Source organism: Talpa occidentalis, unplaced genomic scaffold (assembly GCF_014898055.3).
Source record: "Talpa occidentalis isolate TD23 unplaced genomic scaffold, MPIMG_talOcc4v2.1 talOcc4.11, whole genome shotgun sequence".
Classification (NCBI taxonomy): Eukaryota; Metazoa; Chordata; class Mammalia; order Eulipotyphla; family Talpidae; genus Talpa; species Talpa occidentalis.
Window position 1 is genome coordinate 71,180,140 of NW_023601104.1, and position 15,694 is coordinate 71,195,833.

Genomic DNA, 15,694 nt, shown 5'->3' on the forward strand with positions numbered 1-15,694 from the left:
CATGACTTGAAAAATCTATCAATATTGTTTTTACTTCAGCTGATTCAAGAACAGATGATATTCAGTATATAAAAAATGAAGTGCATTCAGTTTGAGTATTTAACCAATCTACTAAAATATTCCCTTTTTCTGGGAGTTGAAGGGAAAAACTCTAAAAGGCACAAGATGGATCACATTTTCTGTGACAAATATTAGGCTTGTGTGATATTTACTCTCATAAAATTAGTAGATATTAGTTAGAAAGACAGATTGTAGGTAAATTCACAAATTGTATTAATATAATTATAAAAAGTAAAGTGTAAAGAGTTTGCTTATTAAAATACCATTTGGGACTTCTGGAAATTTACAAGTGAAGGAGCAGCTACTGGAGGCAAGCTAGCTAAATAAGAAATAGAAACTCACTATCTGTACAGCTATGAGTTCAGCTAGTGAGATTTTTTATGAGTACAAAATTCTAAAAGCTTTAAGTTGTTAAAGACAAAAATTCAATATAACCTAGTAGAGATTTTTAGATTCCTGAAGTAGTTCATATTTCTCCACCATTTTTCTGATCCTTTATCTATAATACATGAGATGTTCACAGAGTGTCCTTTTAGGAGGTAAGAGCATTTTTTGACAATTGAGGAATGAGTAGTATAGTTAACCAGGTAAAGAAAGGGAAAAGGTCATTCTAAGCAGAGATTATAGATTTTCTAAAAGCAAGAAACACCCTTTGCCCTGGGTGAAACATTAAGTAGACTACAGCAGGCTACTGAATGCTGGATGGAGTGACGTCAAACTGGAAGGGCTACTAAGAGCTGTTGCAATCTTTGGGTTAAGAAATGACATAGGCCAGAATTAACAGATTATCAACTGTGATAGAGAAGAAAGGAAGTGATTGGGTCTGGCTAAAGAATGCAGAGAGACCCTGTGCTGCTATTGTTTTTGAAACTGAATTTCTCAAAATATCTGATATGAGTTCTAACATACTGTTGGGAAAAAGAAATCTAAGATTTTATTATTTAAATATGTGATGCCAGTATAGTTTAAGTTCATCTAGTTTCTAGTCATTAGGTCTTCCCTAATAAGTAGAGTTCTCCTTGGTTTCTGTATTCACACTGTTGATTCTGATACCACAGGAGAGGCCTAGAAGAAAATAAGAAGGAAAATAAAGCTGAAACTAAAAGGAGGGAGAAATGTTTACCTGAACACTTACTTATTGGGATAGCTGGGAACAATTTCCATGAAATGCATAATTACTACATTAAAACTTCACAAAGCATGATATTGGTATTTTGTAAATTAAAAGATTTATAATAACTATATTTTCTCATTTACATTTTATATAAATCTGTAAATGATTAAATATAATAAAACTGCCATCAATTTCAGAAAAAAATAAAGCACTATGAACACAACATTTTCCTTACCAGAATGGAGTGCATTCCCATGTAAATTCTACTTAGGCAAACTAGAGAACACCAGCAGGGAATAAGAATCAGTCCATATATAAGGGGATACTAAAGGGGGGAAAAAAAAAAAGTAAAATTAGTAAATAAATTAGGTTAAATATAAACAAGCAAATAAAAACCAAATCACTATACTATGAACTTCTAGGAAAACAGAAACAATGTGGCGGTGTTTTTTTTGGTTTTTTTGTTTTCACTTCCTGTTGTATTCCCAGCACCTAACCCTAAGCAGGGCACATATAGCAGACATTCAAGTAATATTTTTGCATGAATGAACAAAAGAATGGAATCTGCTGCTTCTACCCTCTGCTCTGTAGAAAATGACATTTTTGCTTCTATAATAAAGATTCAATCACTACGGAAGAAGAAAAACAGGTAAGAGACCTATTTTTAATGAAAACACTTTTACAACAGTGCCTGAATCTGGTCCACGTAAGAGTCTTTGCTTCCCTTGGGAGGAGGACTGGGCATTATCTTTGCATGCAATATTTAACACATTATAATTTGTTTTCTACTTCTGTGCCTGAAATTTCAAGTGACAACCTTATTGAGAAAATTTTTGGTTGAGATATTGGGAACTAAAAGGGTAAAAACATAAAATGCCAACAATTCTTGATACCAAGAGGTAGCCTTGAAAAAAGTTCCCAATATTTGAGGGCAGGAGGAAATGATGGAAGGGCAGGGTGGTGAGTTTGTAAAGGAAGTAAGGGTCACATTTGAGGTCATCAATGCCTGAGGACTTCAAATTTCTGAACGAAATTAAAGCCAAGATAGTTCAATAAGAATTCAAGATGGCTCAATAAGAAGTTGGGTTGAGTCACTACTACATTACAACAGTAAACAGAAATAGGATCAAGAGTGTGGGACTGTGATTATGGGGGTACATTAAAATATTAAATAGCAGATAGTGTAGGCTTTATTGAAAAGCTGAGATTTAAGGCAAGACTGAATGGAAGCAAGAAAATTAGTCGAGCATATACCTGAGGAAGACCATATGTCAGAAAGGGGGTGCAAACAAAGCAAAGTCTCTAATGAGGAAATGTGGCTGCAGGGAGGCTAATATGATCAGAGTAGACAGAGAGCAAGTAGAAAAGGTCAGTCCAGAGCAAGCAGAGGTGGGGCCAGAGCAAGCAGAGACTACAAGGCCACTGTAAAAAAACTACTTTTATCTTCAATCAAATGGAGAGGCATTGCGGGGTTTTGAATAAAACTGCCACACTCAGCGCAGATCATTAGATGGCTGCCATGTAAAGATCAGAGACTAAGGGAGCAAGGGTAGAAAAAGGGAAACCAGTTAGGAGGCTACTGGTATAAAACAGGTGAGAGATTAACAGTGGATTCTGTCTCTGTAGCAGGTTCTCATGTTATTTTAACTTTTCTGTTAATTTTTAAAATAACTGTTAATAAGCAAAGGAGAATTGAACAAACAATAACAACAAACAAGAAATTTTCCTACGCTTTTCTCTGAAGTTAGGGCTAAAGGAAGAGGAAAATGAAAGTTTTGAGCAGGACATTGAAACTGAACACTTACCTTAATTCAATCCACATTTATTCAAATTTCCTATCTCCAAGTAATAGGAGAGTTAGGAATGTTATCAAGCTGGATGCACAGGCTAAGAGAGAACCTTCAATTTTTTTTATGTTCCTTTTGTTCCACTCCAAAGGATCTTTAGACCTCACCGGAAAAAAGTGACTACTTGGGAAAAGAATAATCACTTCTATTTTTATTGATTGGTTGATTTTTTTTTTTTTTTGAGTATTTAGTTTACAGCTTCAGAATATTTTTCCCTAGATATTTTTGTGGAAATACATTTTGTGGAACACTTGATCCAATTCTGACTACATAATTTTTATATGTACACACCTCAGACAAAATAGACTTAAAGTGAAAAATTGTATTCCAAAGACAGAAGGAACGTATATACTGACGTAAGAATCAATTCATTAAAATAGAGCCATTATAAACATTTACATCAAACAACAGAACCCCAAATAAGTGATGCAAACTAACAGAAATGAAGAAAGAGATAGTTCTCAGCACTGAAAAACTACTTTTCCACACAGCTCTTTTCCACCATAACACCTAGCAGATATCTTAAAAATTCTCCTGCAGTCGCTTGATCTTGCCTCAAATTCATTGCAACTTGAACATTTTTCATGCTTTCATCTTTTGAAATGTGTAAGTCAGTCAACACTACAAGAGAAGAGTTTAATGTTTTCTTTAATCTGGATATGGTTTTAAGGTTCCTTGGCTTTTAGTTTTAAAACAGTGCTGTCCTCTATGCTTTTTTCTTTTTTCTTTTATGGTTATCATTTCATGAATCCACAAATTTAGCCATTTTCCCTATTTTCCATAGTTTTATGGAAACATATATAGTTTGTGTGTGTATGTGTGTGCATACACACACACACATTACTTTAGCACTTTCCAGAGTGGCCTTACATAAGGTCAGTAAATTTCCTTTTCCTTTTACTGAATGTACTGTATTGTTGATTCACTAACATTGAACTAGTGGACAATAAAACTACAACTCTGAAGCAAGGACTGTTATCTAACAAAAGTATTTTCTTTGTATAGCATATCAGTTACTTGTGATTACGAACATTAGATAGCTCTTCATTACTGCTTTTTAAATAGCAAAACCACAAAAAGGTTAAAAAAATATGAAAAACTGTCACTAAATAGACTGAAAATAACTCTTGTTTATAGTATATTAGCTGAAACAAGAAGACAGAGTGCTTCCTTGTTCAACTTCAGCTGAGCATATGCACACCAAGGTGACTCAAAACTTTTGCCATTCTCCATATATCCATGAATGTACTGACTCTTGGGTTACAAATAAATTTTAGTGAGTAGGTGAGTTTACAAATAAGGAATCCACGAGTAATGAGAACTCACTGTACGTAAAAAATTAAGCTACTGTTAAAATAATCAGTGGACCAAAGAATTCACAAGTGAAATTATAAAATACTTACAGAAAAACACAAAACACAACACATCGAAAATTAGGGAAAGCTGTAAAAGCAACCCTCTGAGGGAATTTATAGCAGTAGAGGCCTATCTCAGAAAGAAGAAATCAATCAGTCAGAACTCTTTATCTTAAGAAATAGAGAGGGAAGGGGAGGGAAAGGAAAGAGCAGAGGAGGAAAGAGAGAGAGAGAAAGAGAAAAGAAAGAAACTGGGTTCATCCCTGACATCATGCACAAATATTAAGTCAAACTGATCATATATAAAAGCTAAAGCCATGGGCCTTCCTGGTGGCGAAAGGGGTTAAGCATCAGCACTATGAAGCAATCCAAAGCTACTGCAGCATGAGTTTGATTCCCCAGCCAGGGAGATACCCACATGGCGCATCAGACCTCTCCTGACTTCCCCGCTGCTCCCCTCAGCAGTGTATTTCAGTCAATCTGCCTGTTCTGCTCCCCACTGTCTCTGGCGAATCCTCTTACCACCCCCTTCCCATTCCACACCTCTGGCCTGTACCCCAGTCCTTATATGCATAAATAAATAAATCTTTAAAAAAAAGAGCTAAAGCCATACAAAGTTTAGGGAAAAAAGGCAATTTTTATTGCCATGCATTAGGCAATAGATTCTCAGATATGTAACACAAAATTACAAACTCTGCAACAAAGGGTATTATCAAGAAAGTGGAAAAACAACCACATACCAGAATACTAGTTAAAGTCTCTTAGACAGTCAAAAAGAATGGACAAGGTTTGCTCCCTTGCCCTCTCCCTCTAATTTCATCTATTACTCCTCTGCGTTCCAGCAATGGTCTTCTCCCTGTCCCTTGTAGCTAGAGCACATTTCCTCAAGATGGGCACAGCTTGTTCCTTTGACTCCTTCATGAATGTCTCTCTCTGTGACACCCTCCAAGACAATCCTATTTATTAATTATACCTGCAACCCTCCTTCCCTGGACTCCTTATACACCCTTAGAGCTTGATTTTTCTAAGTAACCATTATCTTTGACATAGAATGTATTTATGCATTAGAACATATCTTCTGTACATATTTTTACATACATTTAAAATAATAAAATTTCTTTTAATTATTGCTAAGTTCTTCCTCAAGAATATAAGTTTCATGGGAGTAAGAACCTGACTGTTGTATTCCCTGTTATATAACTAATAACTATAGTAGTGTCTAGCACATAGTAATAAGTATCTGTTGGATGGGGTAAATAAACATGTCTTCTGCCATCAAGAATATTGATCCCACAATTCATAACTGGAATCAAAGGTCAAAGTAGCAGCATCATTCAGTTCTCGTCTTAAAAGTTGGGCTGTGTTAACCTTTAGTTTTAAGTATATCTCTAGAATCCCCTGTAAATAACCACAATCTGAAAACCCAGTAACCTTAGAAAACAGAATTTCTGATGCTTAATTTGGAACAAACTTTATGAGGTAAGGATTTTTTAGCTTAGCATTTTAGACTAAAATACACCTTCTAAAACAAAAATAGCCTAAGCATATAGAAATATAAAAATCACTTCATACAATAACACAGTGCAAACTATATATTTTTTTAAAGATTTATTTATTTATGCATACAAGAACTGGATTACAAGCCAGAGGTGGGAGGGGAAGGGTGAGAGGATTCACCAGAGACAGAGTGGGGAACAGAACAGGCAGATTGACTGAAATACACTGCTGAGGGGAGCAGCGGGCGAGACAGGAGAGGTCTGTTGCGCCATGTGGGTCACCTCTCTGGCTGGGGATCGAACTCATGCTGCAGAGGCTGTGGATAGCTTCATAGGTTGTGTCCCAACTCCTTGCACCACCAGGGAGGCCCCGCAAACTATACTTTCTACATTAAAGCAAAGACAAACCAAAAAAACCACAACAGCATACTTTCCTTTATGGTACTTTCCATACTGGTAGGATAATAGGTAAAATAAAAACTGAGCTATATACAATCACTTAATGTACATATTAATGAGAAAAATGTGAACTAAAAATTTTTAGCTCAATCTTTGCTTTGACTTATTCACATCTGATGTCATCTAAATTACTGATTATCAAACTTAAGTCACAAGGTATCAATTTGGATATAGGAATCATTACATAAATATTAGTTATAATTTTAAGTGTATTTAATGTTGCAAACCAATTAGGAAAGCCATTGAGGAAAGTGCTATTTACTACCATACTAGTTTATGTGTTTTTATGTTAATAAAAGAGATTCAGGGCCTCCCCTGGTGGCGCAGTGGTTGAGCGCTGGGCTGCGAGGCTGCCCGTAGCCTCTGCAGTGCCGGTTCATTCCCTGGCCTCCGGCGAGGGTCCCACAAAAATAAATAAATAAATAAAATAGATTCATTTCCCAAATCCTATTATAGGGAAGGAATTTGTGAGGAAAGAAAGAAAAGAACCAGTTGATTTGGCTGATAACATTTTCGAGCAGCAGGCAAACCACAGCTTTCCAAATAGCTAAGAAGAGAAAAAGGAACCCTCCTACACTGTTTGTGAGAATGAAGACTGATCGGTCCCTATGGAAAACAGTATGGCAGTTTCTCAAAAGATTAAAAATGGATCTACTGAATGTCCCAGGAATTCCACTCCTAGGCATCTAACCAAAGAATAACTACTCTTCGGTATCTAACCAAAGAATATCAAAACACCAATTCAAAAAGGAAACTTGCACTACCATGTTGATTATAGGACTAGTTACAATAGTCAAGCTATGGAAAAAAACTTAAGTGCCAAAAAATACAGATAAATAGATCAAGAAGATGTGGTGTATATAGACAAAGGAACATTACTCAGCGATCAAAAATGACAAATTCATGGCTCTTAAATAACCAAGTTCATGCCTCTTAAATTTGTGGCAAAATCAATGGAGCTGATAGGGATTACACTAAGTGAAATTAAGTCCAAAAGAGAAAGATAAATATCGGATGGTGTCACTTACATGTGGAATAGAGAGACACAAAGGGTCAAATAAAGACAAAAACTAACCCTTGAAAGCTGACTACAGAACTGAGCATTCTGAGGGGAGGGAGGAGAACAAAACAGGGAGGGAGCACAATGGACTATGTGATGCACCACAGGTACTATGGTGGCCAGAGAGCTACAGTAACTACACTGAGGTAGAGATTCTATATGTCCAAAATGCCAACAATAGTGTCAACCAATGTACCTCAAATTAAAAAAAAAAAATTCAAATTGAAAAAAAAAAAAGATGAGCAAGAAATTCCTCGATCTCTGAAAAACAAAAATCTCTTGGGTAACGTAGCTCTGTATGGTACAAAGCCCCAGAAAATTTCTCTACTGTCTAGTCATTCTGTGGAGATATGTTTTATAAAAATTCTTACTGAAATCTAGTCTGGAGTAATAAATAGTTCATCTGGAGTTACCTTAGCACTTGGGAGAATGAGTAGGGGCAATTGCAGTAATTTACAGTAATTTTCTTTTTTTTTTTCTTTTTTTTTTTTAATAGAGGCATGTTTTATTTATTTATTTATTTATTTGTTTGTTTGTTTTGTTTATACATGCACTGGGTACAGTCAGAAGCGCGGTAGGGTGAGAGAATTCACCAGAGCCAGAGTGGAGAGCAGAACAGGCAGACTGACGAAGTACACTGCTGAGGGGAGCAACGGGCAGCAGGAGAGGTCTGCGCACCATGCGGGACCCTCCTCCAGTGGCCGGGGAGCAGCTGGGTATTGAACCATTGCTGCAGAGGCCACAGGCAGCTTCGCAACCCAGCGCTCAACCACTGCGCCACCGGGGAGGCCAATTTTCAAAATGTAAAAGGCATTGTAACAGAAAACTCAAATGTATCTTTTCTACACTGATAAATGTATCAATTCCACGAGTCCTACTTTCTGCTTTTTAAAAAGTCTGAATTAGGAAGACTGTACAGCAACCCAACCAATCTCTGACTTTTGATACATATCTGTTGTACTGTCCTCCATGTCACTCTCACTACCTCAATTCCTATCTAATCAAATCCTTTATGTCTCACAAAAACTGGCTGGATTTTTTAGCCCAAAATTCAATTCTATGCATAAATATAATAAGTAAATAAAAATTCAATCCTCTGCAGATATTAGATGAAATGAATGTAGATTTGTTCTTACAATGTTGTTGTTTTTGTTTTCTTTTTTTTAAGATTTATTTATTTATTTATACAAGCACGAGGAACAGTCAGAAGTGTGGAAGGGTGAGAGAATTTACCAGAGCCAGAGCGGGTAACAGAACAGGCAGACCAACGAAATACACTGCTGAGGGGAGCAGCGGGTGCGGCAGGAGAGGTCTGCCCGCCATGTGGGACCCTTGCTGCCAGCCGGGGATCGAACCGGGGCTGCAGAGGCTATGGGCAGCTTCGCAGCCCAGCGCTCTATTGCTGCGCCACCAGGGGAGGCCGTGTTCTTACAATGTTAATAAACAATTTTATTTAGCATATAACCTACATATACCAGGCACAATTCTATGAGCCTTTTTTTTTTTTAAGATTTATTTATTTATACATACAAGAACTGGGATGCAGGCCAGTGATGCAGGGGTGGGGGGGTTAGAGGACCCACAAGAGACAGAGTGGGGAGCAGAATAGGCATATCTACCAAAATACACTGCTGAGGGGAGCAGCGGGCAAGTCAGGAGTGGTCTGCTGCACCATGTGGGTCACCTCCCTGGGCGGCTGGGGATCGATCTCATGCTGCAGAGACTGCTGCTAGCTTCACAATGCTGTGCCTAACCCCTTGCGCCACCAGGAAGGTCTCAGGAATTGGCTTTTTTAAGGATTGTGGAGGCTGACAAGTCCAAAATCTACAACGTAAGCCAGCAGGCAGAAGACCATAGAGAGAGCTAATGTAGTTCAAAAATCCAAAATCAATAGGCTGGCAGAATCTCCTCTTCCTTAAGGAAGTGGACAGTCTTTTCTCAAGCCTTTGAATGATTAGAAAATCCCACCACATAATGGAAGGTAATGTATTTTAGTCAGTCTACTGATCTTTTTTAAAGATTTATTTATTTATGCAAGCACTGGATACAGTCAGAGGCGCGGGAGGGTGAGAGAATTCACCAGAGCCAGAGCAGAGAGTAGAACAGGCAGAGTGACAAAGTACACTGCTGAGGGGAGCAGTGTGCGGCAGGAGAGGTCTGCGCGCCATGTGGGACCCTCGCTGGTGGTCTGGGATCGAACCAGCAGAGCTGCAGAGGCTGCGGGCAGCTTCGCAACCCAGCACTCAACTGCTGAGTCACCGGGGAGGCCCTCAGTCTACTGATTTAAATGTTAATACCATCTGAAAAAATCTTCACAGAAACATCCACAATAGTGTTTGACCAAAAATCTAGGTACTATATCTAGTGAAGCTGACACATAAAATTAATCACACATAATATAAAATACAAAATAATCAACTGCATACACTTTACGGTATCTATTTTCAAATTCTAAGGAAATTTAAAGAAAAAAAAAGTTAACGCTATCTTTTTCCTACTCTTTTTATTTTCCAAGTCTTCTGTAAGTACTTATCTTGCTTTAACAGCATTTTACAGTATTACTCTCCTTTTCTAGAAATACCCTTTCTTTCACATCCAGTTTCCCATTATAGTACAATGTATATTTTAATGATATTATCCAATCTACACCTCTCTTTGATGCAACATTGGATAGCCCTGGAGACATACTCACACTGTGAGATCTCCCTCCCTTGACCACAGCTATTGAATCAGGCAAGAAAACTTTGCCCCAAGGAAGCAAATCCATTGCCTGGGCTGAGCCACTTGGATTCTTATTTCTAATAGTAATTTGAAATCAAGTCAGAAAGAAGGTCTGTAAGTCTCTGTTGTGCACTTGAATTTGGAAATGATACAAACTAGGAGTGAGGCAGACATGAATATACCAAGGCAGGGAGAGAGAAGAAAGCAGAAATAAGAGAATATACAACCCCAAGTAACAAAGATGGACTATGTGCTTTTAGTTCTGATATTTTTCCAGAGCCTTGTTCCAGTTCCATGGAGGCCTAGAAGCAATTTCTTGGCCTTGACTTCCATGATATAGTCCCTTTATTCTTCAACTAAATTTCCTTTTTTTCTTTCTTTAAGCTAGTCTAAATTGTCACTAGAGCTCCTACACATATACAAACACACACACATAGCCTAAGACAACTTCTTACCTCTCAAACTGCTACCTGTCAGATTCTGTTTCAGGTTCTTTTTACTCTATTCCATTCCTTAAATAGTGATACCTTTAATTATTTATTTTTTTTAAAGATTTATTTGTTTATTTATTTATTTATTTATACAAGCACTGGGTACAGTCAGAAGCAGGGGAGGGTGAGAGAATTTACCAGAGCCAGAGCGGGGAGCAGAGCAGGCAGAAAGACTGAAGTACACTGCTGAGGGGAGCAGTGGGAGGCAGGAGAGGTCTGCGTGCCATGTGTGACTCTCGCTGGTGGCCGGGGATCGAACCAGGGCTGCAGAGGCTGCAGGAAGCGTCACAGCCCAGCGCTCAACCGCTGCGCCACCAGGGGAGGCCCAATAGTGATACCTTTAAAGGTTTTTTCCTAGACTCTCAATTCTCATTGTGTGTACTCTCCATTGGGCTATATACTACACTCTCATCACTTCATTTCACATCTCTATGCTAATGACATCAAATCTGGCCAGGCTGCTTTCTCCTATAGAACTGCCTCACAGAGAGCTCCAAGTGGTTGTTTCATAGACACCACCAACTCAATACAATAATAAAAGTGAATTCATCTCCAACATGTTCCTGCTTCTTTCTCAAATATCACCTACTTTCAATACATTCCATCTCTTCAAACTACTACTTTCAATACATTCCATCTCTTTAAACTAGTAAGAAATTGAGAGGGCTAATCCTTTAGTCCATTTTTTCTTCCTTTTCATCATATCCAAGTAATCATCAAACCATGTCTTGTCAACTCTACCTCTTTATATCTCTTGAATTGATCCATTTCTCTCTACTATCATTGACACAATCTAGATGAACAGCTGGCAAAGCTTTTCTGTAAAGAACCAGATAGTTAACTCTCTTGAGCATTATGGACCATATAGTCAGTGTCACAATTATTCAACTCTGCTGTTGTAGCACAAAAGCACCACAGATAAAATATAAAGGAATGGACCTGGCTGTGTTCCAATGAAGTTTTATGTACAACCACAAAAAAATTTTGAATTTCATATAATTTACACATGTCACAAATATTCTTCTTTTGATTTTGTTCAACTATACAAAAGTATAAAAAGTACTCATCATTTATGGTCACATAAAATCAGGCAGCAAACCATCATGTGTAGGGCCCTGATCTAGAGCCCCATTCTCTCCCTTGAACTGGTTGTGGTGGTTTCCCAGCCTCCAATCTTGCTTTCCTCTAGTCCCTTTTCTATACCATAAACATAAGAATCTTCCTAAAACACCAATCTAATCCCCTCTAATTTGTTTTATTTACCCTGACACCTACTTATCCTATTACCCAGTACTTTCTAGCAATGAGATTATATTTGAGTAGCTGATTGTGGTTACCTGACTAAAGTTTCTTCTCTACAGAAACAAGAAAAAATACATAGTTACAACATAATAAATATCATTTTTATTATCCTCACTTGACATGATTTTCTCCACAAGGAACAGATGAGAATATACATACAACATATTAAATTAACAGAGTTGAATAAGGTTGTTGTATATGCAATCAATGCATAAAAATCAAGTTACTTTTTATATTTTATCCACAAAAAGACTATTTGAAACCTAACTTCATTTACAACAGTAACGAAAAATAAAAAGTAACTGGAAATAAATCTAAAAAAAGTTGTAATTTATTATACAGTTTGAGGCACATGGAAAAAAATTGTAAAACTTCACTGAAATATGTGTAAGACAATAAATAAGATTTACTGTAACTGCAACCAAAAAGATTCAATATTGTAAAGCCATCAATGATTTCCAAATTAATTTATAACTTCATTGTAATTTCAACAAAAGTAGATAGGGTTTACATGAAAATTAAAAACTTGATTCTAAAATGTATATTGAAAGTCAATGTCCAAAACTAGTCAAGACAATCTTAATGTATAGTGAGAACTTTCATAAACAGATAGCGAAACTTACTTTAAATCAACAAACAATGATAATGATAAAGAGACAGATAAATAGACAGTGAAAAAGAATAGCAAACCCAGAACTAGACCCATATAATACATGGGAACCTGACATGTAACAGAAGTGGCTATACAGATAAAGTAGAAACTATTTTAAAATGATACTAGATCAGTTAATCACCTATATGTGAAAAAAAATCAGATCCATACCTCACAACATAAACAAAATCAATAGGAGGTAAATTAAAGACATAAATATAAAAGTACAGTTTTGTCTAATTAAACAATTACAAAAGGATTTTGCTTATATACATGCAAAATCTAAATTACATATAGACAAATAAGTAAAAGCAGCAAGAATAATTCTAGAAAAATAGATTTATAAAGCTATAATGTAGAATGTGCACACAAATATCAGCCATATCATTTCTAAATATAAAAAAATGGATGTAGACCTAAATATATAGCCATATATAATATATGATAAAAGTGATAGTTCTTCCTCAAACCAAGAGATGGTTCAAAGATTTAAGCATAAAAATTAAGTCACAAAAGACTATAATAAATCATGGTAGAAAGCCATTCTATATTACACAAAATCCAGAAATGATGAAATAAAAGATTCATAAAGAGCAAAAATTTCCTTTTTGAACAAAAGTCAGACGTAATAAGTTAAGAAAACATATTTCCAAATAATACCATAGACTTAAGGCTAAAACCATCACAATATAAAGGATTTCAAAAACCAATAACTAACCCAAGAGAAACAAAAATATATGTTCATGAAAAAATTTACACAAAAATCCATAGCTCCCCCAAAAAAATCTACAGTAACATTATTCAAAATAACCATAAAGTGAACTCAAATGTATACTAATAGATGAAAGGTTAAATAAAATGTGGTATATCCATCAATGGAATATTACTCAGCAACAAAAAGAAATGAAATACTGATACATGTTACAATGCTGATGAACCTTTAAACATGATGGTGAATGAAAGAAGTCAGTCACAACAAACTATATCATATGCTCCAATTTATAAGGGATGTCCAAAGTAGGCAAATCTATAGAGATATAAAGTGAGTAAGTAGTTGCCTAGGGATTGAGGAATGGAGACTACATACTATGGATATGGGGTATCTTTTGGAGTGATGAATGTTCAACAATTGACTGCTGTCAATACTAAAGGCCATTTAATTCTGTGTTTTCAAAGAGTGAATTATATGGTACATGAATTACATGTCAAAAAGCTGTTAGATAATTAAAAAACAAAAAACAGTATGTAGACATGAAAAGATTTCCATTACTGCCATAAAGGATTAACTATTGTAAGAATAGCCTTTGCACTATAAATAAACAGAAAACTAGACAAATTATATGATAAGACTGTTTTCAGATATTAGAAAATAACCAGCACAGGACAGTGATTCATGAGAAAAGGGAAACAAATGAGATAAACCCTACAGCTTGTCACTGGAGGCAGTTTCTAGGCTGTAGCAAGAGAGGAAGAAGCAAAACAAAACCAGCAGTATCACTGCGTTAAAGGGAGAGACACACGAGTTCCTACATGCCACCACAGCCATAATTTGCAGACAACTGAGAGGGGAAACTGCACAGAGAATGAGCCCAGGGATCTGTAGCAGGGTCTCTGCAATTCCCAAAGCTCACGTAGGCCCAGAATTGCTTTCTCACCAAAGAGATTGCTAAAAGAATTTGAATAGAGTCTTAATAGTAAGGACATATTAGCACTAGACTATGGTAATTCTGGGCCTGCTTTAGCAAACCTAAAAGACTGAACTGATAAGTAATTTAACTATAAAACAGGAAAAAGCCGACACTATTTAAAGGAATATAACAATATCTAAAATTCTATAAAAATTACCAAGCAAAGGGCCTCCCTGGTGGCACAGGGGTTAAGCCTTGGCGCTATCAAGCTATCGCCAGCCACTGCAGCATGAGTTCCATGCCCAGGTTATATTTATGCATAAATAAATAAAAATAAATCTTAAAAAAATTACCAAGCAAAGAAGTAGGGGAATATGATCTATAAATAGGAGAAACATTAGAATCACCCAAAGATGACAGAGAAGATAGAATTCATGGGTAAGGACCTTAAAATAGCTATTAAAACTCTTAATACACAAAGTCAAAAATATAAAGGAAAAGAGAAACATAATTAGCAGAGAAATGCAAGACTTTTTAAAAAGATCCAAACTGAATTTAGATAAAAATATGTTGTATCTGAAATTATATCCCACCCTATTTTTCATCAGAAAATTACAGACATTGCAGAAGAAAATATCAGTGAACTTGAAGTCATAGCAATAGAAATTATGCAAAACAAAGTACAGAGAACAAGAAACAACCACCATCATTATCAGAGCGTCAGTGATCTATGTTAAACAGTCTAACATACTCAAGGCAAGTTCTAGAAGCAGAAGATGTGAGGGGAAAGGAGAAAAAAAAATTTCAGAAATAATGCTGGAATATTATACAAAAATAATAACCATGTACTGTGAGTTCTATAACATATGTGGATGTAAAACAATGATACTAGGAAAGGAGGAGAGAAAAGTAGACATATACTGTTGCAAAGTTATTACCCTATACTTTAAATAGTATAAGATCTGAAGTTATAGCAACCACAAAAATACAAAAGGCAGTTATAGTTTTAAATATTAATAAAATACTAGTCCTGATATGAACTAATCTAACAAAAGATATAGACAAAGGCTTTGAATAGGCAATACTAGAAAGTCAATTTATTAAATAAATTATGGCATATTAATACATTGGAACATCATGCAAATGAGAAAAAATTAGACCATTCTATTTATTATATGGAAAGTGCTAATATGGAAAGGCAATATTATCCAGTTATATAGAGTCATTTTGCAGCTAAAGTGCCTGGGTTTGAATCCAGACTCTATTAAATACTTGCTGAGTCACCTTGGGCTAGTCACTAAACTTCCCTCTGGCTCAGTTTCTTCTGCAAACCAGTGATAATACTCATGGGATCTTTAGGGTTAAGTCGTCTGCAGCATTTTAAACAATCGCAAGCACAAAATTAATACTCATTAATTGCTGGATAAAAGAAAAGGATAATCTTTACAATATAGTTCTAAATAAAAACAGTACTGATAAGTATAGTACGGACTATGGTCTGAACACCAT

The 15,694-nt window shown here is 36.0% G+C and overlaps 1 protein-coding gene across 1 annotated transcript in view; it reads right to left on the reverse strand.

Moving 5' to 3' along the window:
• SGPP1 (sphingosine-1-phosphate phosphatase 1) overlaps positions 1-15,694 on the reverse strand; it is a 38,973-nt gene that overhangs the window by 18,093 nt on the left and 5,186 nt on the right. The window contains exon 2 of the mRNA XM_037503482.2: positions 1,410-1,499. Coding sequence (XP_037359379.1) covers positions 1,410-1,499 — 90 coding nt within the window. The remainder of the gene's footprint in view (positions 1-1,409; positions 1,500-15,694) is intronic.